Raw genomic sequence first — 6,750 nt, 5'->3', positions numbered from 1 at the left:
GCTCCTCTATCTGTGGAATTCTCCAGGCAAAAAAAACTGGAGTGAATAGCTATTCCCTTCTCCAGGAAATCTTCCCTACCCAGGGAACGAAATGACTCCGGGTCTCCTGCATTGCAGGCAAATTCTTTACCATCTGAGCCATCATCGCCTATGTTCTTAACAGAAATAATTGACTTTCATTATTCACAGAGTCTATATTTGCCAGTCCTCCTACTGGCTCAAATCTGTGACTCCCAAATTAACACTCACAGTGCTTTAGTGGTCACTGAAGGACATACACAGTGAAGGGAAAAAAAATTTTTTTTGGCCATGCTACATGTCTTGCTGGATCTTAGTTCCCCAATCAGGGATTGAACGTGGCTACTGCAGTGAAAACGCTGTGTCTTAACCACTGGACCACCAGGGAATTCCCAGTGCAGGGAAAAATTTGAGTCCCCAGAGGTACATGTTTGCAGCTGTGGTGGGACAAGCCGATGCTCTGCCTTCCTGTTCCAGCTCACAGGCATCATTCTTGAGGTCTAGCTAGTGGGAAATTTTTCATTTTTGTGCTTTTTCATTGGTGATTTTTGCTGTTCAAAAAGGTCCCCAAGTGTGGTGCTGAAAAGCTATCTAGTGTCCGCAAGTGCAAGAAGGCTGGGATGTGCCTCCGGGAGAATATACTGTTAGATGAGCTTTGTTCGGGCTTCCCTGGTGTCTCAGTTGGTAAAGAATCTGCCTGCACTGCAGGAGACCTGCGTTCAATCCCTGGGTCTTGAAGATTCCCTGGAGAAGGAAATGGCAACCCACTCCAGTATTCTTACCTGGGAAATCCCATGGACAGAGGGGCCTGGTGGGATACAGTCCAGGGGATCACAAGTGTCAGGCATGATTTTGCTCAGACATGAGTTATAGGACTAGTGGCTGTGAGTTCACCATTAATCAGCTGCGTGTTAAACAAGGTGTCTTGAAACGCACAGGTTATGTATTGATGACTTGAGAAAAATGTGACCAGAGGCTTAGAGGAACCTACCTGTGTCCCCTGGAGACACCAGTATTTCCTAATTCAGGGTTCCCTCCACTTTATACACGATAACTATCATGATTCATGAGAATTCATGGTTTGTGTCCACCACACGGTAGAGGAAAAGAGATACAGACAGCAGTACAGTTTGATGGTTAAGAAAGCAGGCTCTGGGTTCGAATCCCAGCTCTGAATTTAGCCACCTCGTGCCTCAGTTTCACTATCTGTGAAATGGCCACAAAACCAGGACTTCCCACTGGGCTCGGGAGGACTAAATGAGGTACTACGCACCAGATATTAGGGAGAAGGTCCTCACAGTACAAACCGTAGCTGTTACTATTATTATGGTTGGGTGCAACGATGGAGGGGCGGGACCTGATGTGGTCCAGAATCACGGAGCCTGTTTCTCCCTGTAGAATGGGAGCGGCAGCAGCGCCCCCTCCCCTCCAGGTTTTCACCCACTTGCTCAGCGTGCGTCCACCCCAGCTCCCGCGAGACACAGAGACACACAGTCAGGATGGAGATTATAGATAACCTCTGGACAGCGTGGTGTTTATTACCAGGACACCCGCATGGCCTCCAGGCACCAGAGAGTTTTGACACAAATGACTTGAAGGCACTGGTTTCTGTCCAGCCCCCACCCCTATCCATTAGGGCCCGGGAACCCATCACAGGGCGGACCGGTCATGCTCCCTCCTCCAGGCTGCAGCTCCTCCAAGTGGCCGAGGGTCCAGCATGCCTTGCGCTGCTAAAGGTCCCAAGGTGGAATGGGCTGGGCAGCTGCCAGTCAGCGGGGTGATGGGGTGGGGAGGGGCGGTGTCAGGTGTGGCGGCTCCTCCCTGGGACTGCTGAAGGGCTAAGAGACGCTTGGAGGCAGGCGGGCAGCTGCCGTCTTCTCCACCACGAAGCCGTAGTTGTACTGGCGGGTGAGGAGTGGGGTGAAGGGAGAGTACAAAGTGAGAGAGCAGCCACTGGGGGGCGCCAGAGGAATGGTAGTGTGTGGGGCATGAGGGATCTGCAGCCCTCAAGGTGGGTTACAGCTGGGACAGAAGTGGGGCCCAGGGGAGAGGAGGTGGCCTGCATCCCCGCAACTCCACCCCCTCCCTAATCCCACACCCACCTCCGCCTCAATGTCCGCCAGCGATTTGATGGTCAGATCAGCAAAGGCAGAGAAGGCCTGGCAGGCAAGGGCAGGTCAGTCTGGGACAGGGACCCCAACCTGGAACCCTTGTTCCCTCATCTTCATGAAGGGCCCCCTCAATATTTGCCTGAACATCATCTCCCCTTCCTGCCACTGCCTCTCGCCCCCCAGCATCCAGCTGCCCCTCCTGAACCCCTCATTCCAGAAGGAGACCCTCCCACCCCCACCCCTTGGCCTCCAGCCTCTTCCCACTCAGGAACTCCCCTCTGTGCTGGATACACACGCTGATACATCCTGCATCGTGGTGCCTAAAAACTCAAGGGGTGGGGCAGCCCCAGACTCCCCAGGACCTGGACTCACCAGGGGACCACAGCTCTTGCCCTCGAATCGGGGGTGCAGCGTGAAGGGAACCCCATCCATGGCTGAGGAAAGTGGGTGAGAGGGATGGAGCTGAGGCTGAGGAGACTTGAAGCCTGCCTGTTGCCCACCCCAACCCAAGAAGCCCAGCCTAGAGGTCTCGGCTCTTCCCAGTCTTGACAGAACAGGGCAAGCCCAGGGCTGGTCCAACCCTGCCCTGGCCTCTACCTGGGGGTACAACCTCGGACCCCCCCACCCCCACCCCAGGGTGTCAATCTCCCCACTCTGCTCTCACCTGAGATGCCATAGAGGTTGGAGGCCTCATAGATGGAGTCGTTCCTCCGCAGGGTAGAAGCCCGAGAGCCCAGTCTGGATAGTGTCCGCTCCGGGAAGCCACCTTTGCTGATGGAGGCAGGACAGCCCAGGTCGGCGACCTGATGCTGACCCCGCCCCCACCCCAGCCCCATAGCTGGAGGACTCACCTCGGCTGGCCCGGCGAGTCCAGGGAGAGGTCCCTCACGTCTCGGCTAAGAGCTCGGGGCTTGGGCACTGGCCGAGGGGCCTTGGCCTTCCTACACCAAATGGCAAAGCCCCCCATGTCCCTAGGGGAGGAAGAAGAGAGAGAAGGGGCTCTGGCCTGATGTGCAGCCAGGGATGAGAACAGCTGCCAGCAGGAAGACAGGCTCTGGTGACCTCAGGTCTCAGCCCACACCATCAGCAACATCCTAACTAATCCTGCTGGGTTCAGTCACCGTATCGGGCACTTCGGACACACCAGCTCCTCACCACTGCCCAGTGAGATCCCAGTACAACTGTCCCCATCTTAACATGTGGAAACTGAGGCACAGAGAGGTGGCAGAGGGATGTGAGGCCTCATGGGAGTCCCTGAGAGCCAGAGGGGCAGGCAGGGAGTTGGGAGGGCAAAGAAGGAAGGCGGGGGAGCAGGCGTACCCTACTCGCAGGTATCCAGGGACTGTCTTGGTTTTCCCACTCAGTCGGATGTCAAAGACAGCTGTGTCCGCGGCCCCCAAGGGCACCAGCTTCACGCACATGCGTTTCTTCTTGGACACGGAGGCCTCTGGGAAGGGGAGGGGTGGGGAGCAAGGGGGTGAGAAGAGGCAAGAAGCAGGGAAGGGGTCCAAAGATGGCTCCAGGAGATCGCTCTCCAGGGTACCATTTATCATGAATGGTAAAGTCATAGGAGGAGAATCCATGATGCTTTTAGGAGCCATTGGGACAGGCTCATCTTTGGTGATATGGAGGAGCACTCATGGGGTGGTCATGGGGACCACAGTGAGGGTGGGAAGCTGTGGGATCAGATAGCACCGGGTGCCCGTGCTGGCCCTCCAAACTCACTTGCCCTCAGCCCTCTAACCCAGAGATCAGCAAACTACAATGGATAAGCCAAATCTGACCCAGAGTCTATTCTTGTCTGGCTCATGAGCTAAGCATGGCTTTTACATATATGCATATATGTGCAAGGGCTTTCCCAGATGGCATTAGTGGTAAAGAACCCGCAGGAGACATAAGAGACACGGGTTTGATCCCTGTGTTGGGAAGATCCCCTGAAGGAGGAAATGACAACCTACTCCAGTATTCTTGCCTGGAGAATGCCATGGACAGAGGAGCCTGACGGGCTACAGTCCACAGGGTCACCAAGAGTTGGACACAATTTAGTGACTAAACAACACTTATCTATTGGTACAGGACTTGGCAAACTTTTTCTGTAAAGGGCCAGGTAGTAAATATATTAGACTTTGCAACCCAGATGCTGTCTATGGCATATATATGCATACTATGTCCCTCCAGTCATGTCCAACTCTTTGCAACCCGCCAGGCTTCCCTGTCCATGGGATTCTCCAGGCAAGAATACTGGAGTGGATTGCCATTTCCTCCTCCCAGAGATCTTCCCCATGCAGGGATGGATCCCGCGTGTCCTGCATTGGCAGGCAGGTTCTTTACTGCTGAGCCACCAGAGAAACCCACCAATAGATATATGCTGACAGTCAAATACAAATGACAAGACACGGAGAGGGCATGGAAGGCAGGGAGAGCCTGATTAGAAAGCAGAGCAGTCAGGGCCGAGAGCTGGGAGAGCAGTCCCTGTACAAAAGCCTGGAAATGGAAAAGAGAACTGCGCCTGGATCAGCTTGGCTACAGTGTAAGAAGGTGGAGTAACAACAGGAATAAAACAGGTAGCACAAACTGAACACTTACTCTAAAGAGAGACACATTTTTTACGCAGGGCGGGGTTCATCACCCCGCCCTAGATCAATCCTCAGCCAACACCGTCATTACCCAGAGCATCGAGGGGGCGGCCAAGGCTCAAAAATCGCGCGCCTATGGTCTTTCCATTCCCTCCCTGCCTGGTCTTCCCGGCAGAGAGGAGCGAACTTGCCCCTCACCCCCTCCACACACCCACCCCTGCCTTCGACGTGGGACTCACTCGAGTCCAGGGGGTCGCAGACTGGTGAGAATCCCGGCGGGAGGGGGCTCTTGTCCACTAGGATCTGGATGTCGACCACCACGTTCTCCTGTGGATTCTGGGGTCGGGGTCGGGGTCGGGGCGCGGGGGGAAACAGGGAGAATCACTCAGCAGCAGGGACTGTGTCCCGGGCATAATGCTCCGCGAATAGACAGGGGAAGTGGGAAGGGCGGGGGGTTCCGAGGATGGGAGCTCCCTACCTCTAGGCTGCCCAAAGGATTGAGGCACAGGAAGTAGCCAGATTTCTGAGCGAAAGTCTTGCCGAAGCTGGCGGGCGCCCCCTCCACAGTGCAGGAGATCTGCAGCGCGAACGCTGGTCAGAGGCAGGATATCACCTGGCCGCAGCCGCGGCTGCCCCCGATTCAACCCCCGGCCCCTAGTGCCGCTGCCTTCCCGTCCCCGGCCCCCTGACATCGCTCACCGCACTGAATCCCCGCGGCGGGGGCGCCGAGGCCGACGACCAGGCTAAGCCAGCCAACGGCATCCCGTTGGCCCCGGGCCCCGGATCCATCCTCCAAAACAAGCACCGAAGGCGGCAGACAGCCTCGGACCTTCCAGCCGCAGCTGGACTACGGAGTTCGACAGGAACCTGAACTACAACTCCCAGACGGCCTTGCGATGTCGGGGGGCCAGGAAACGCGGTATGCGCGTGCCGGGAAAGCCGCCGGCCAATCTTGTGGGGACAAGGAGCCACGTCCCTCAGGTGCGCCCGTGGGAGACGTTTGCGGAAAACTGTCTCGCTTTCACCTCAAGCCCAGCGACTTCTGCCGGAAATGTCTCGCTATCTGGGAACCAGAACTACATTTCCCAGAATTCCGTGCGGTATCAGCCTCTCCTCCAGAGCTACTGTCGTCGGTGTTTCCCGGAAATTTCCGAGAGAAATATGAAAAATCCGCAATTTTTGATCCTAGAGACACTTGCATGGGTTATACAGCGACTAGTAAAAAGTACGGACCAGCGTGAGCCATGAAATCTTGGTGTAACTTGAGGATTTATTCACACATATAATTCATTAAGATGGTATAAAAGTATTTAGAATGGCTAAGTGCTTTACACGCTTAGATGGAACATATATGGTCAACTGGGGAACAGAATATTATCTACTCCTATACATGTTCCAGCTTTTTACCGTATTATCGATTAGTCCACTGCCTGTTTTTTTGATGCCACAGGAGAGCAAAAAATGGTTTTTATATTTGTGATAAAATAAAATCGTTTTTAATGTAGGATGAGAAAAATTTTAATGTAAAATTCTCTCTGCCCTCTTGGGTGACTACCTGCTCGCCTTTAGTGTGCGTTATGTGTCTGTATTATAGATTAACTAAATTTACGCCAAAGCCTTTGACTGTGTGGATCACAACAAACTGTGGAAAGTTCTTACAGAGATGGGAATGCCAGACCACCTGACCTGCCTCCTGAGAAATCTGTATGCAGGTCAAGAAGCAACAGTTAGCACTGGACATGGAACAACAGACTGGTTCCAAATCGGGAAAGAAGTATGTCAAGGCTGTATATTGCGAAATGCTGGGCTGGAGGAAGCACAAGCTGGAATCAAGATTGCAGAGAGAAATATCAATAACCTCAGATATGCAGATGACATGACCCTTTCGGCAGAAAGCAAAGAACTAAGGAGCCTCTTAATGAAAGTGAGAGAGGAGAGTGAAAAAGTTGGCTTAAAACTCAACATTCAGAAAATGAAGATCATGACATCAGGTCCCATCACTTCATGGCAAATTAGATGGGGAAACAATGGAAACAGGGACAGAC

The 6,750-nt window shown here is 53.8% G+C and overlaps 1 protein-coding gene across 1 annotated transcript; it reads right to left on the bottom strand.

Annotated features, from left to right (window-relative positions):
• Window positions 1-1,520: 1,520 nt before the first annotated feature.
• On the bottom strand, window positions 1,521-5,684 carry MVB12A (multivesicular body subunit 12A). The gene is made up of 9 exons (XM_070373282.1): window positions 5,405-5,684; window positions 5,184-5,282; window positions 4,945-5,041; window positions 3,450-3,576; window positions 2,981-3,100; window positions 2,794-2,900; window positions 2,502-2,563; window positions 2,121-2,177; window positions 1,521-1,919 (listed from the first exon to the last, which is right to left on the bottom strand). Exons 1-9 carry the CDS (start codon window positions 5,492-5,494, stop codon window positions 1,857-1,859), a joined length of 822 nt encoding a protein of 273 aa, XP_070229383.1. The 5' UTR covers window positions 5,495-5,684; the 3' UTR covers window positions 1,521-1,856.
• Between the last annotated feature and the right edge of the window lie 1,066 nt (window positions 5,685-6,750).

Source organism: Bos mutus, chromosome 7 (genome assembly GCF_027580195.1).
Source record: "Bos mutus isolate GX-2022 chromosome 7, NWIPB_WYAK_1.1, whole genome shotgun sequence".
Taxonomy (NCBI): domain Eukaryota; kingdom Metazoa; phylum Chordata; class Mammalia; order Artiodactyla; family Bovidae; genus Bos; species Bos mutus.
This window is presented reverse-complemented; position numbering and strand designations above follow the sequence as displayed.

Bases quoted from the DNA above. Each gene is read 5' to 3' on its own strand.
- MVB12A (XM_070373282.1), bottom strand. From the start codon at position 5,494: ATGGATCCGGGGCCCGGGGCCAACGGGATGCCGTTGGCTGGCTTAGCC. The intron at 5,283-5,404 runs GTGAGCGATGTC...TTCGCGCTGCAG, and splicing joins CGCCGCGGGGATTCAGTGCG to ATCTCCTGCACTGTGGAGGG. The intron at 5,042-5,183 runs GTAGGGAGCTCC...CCCCGACCCCAG, and splicing joins ATCCTTTGGGCAGCCTAGAG to AATCCACAGGAGAACGTGGT.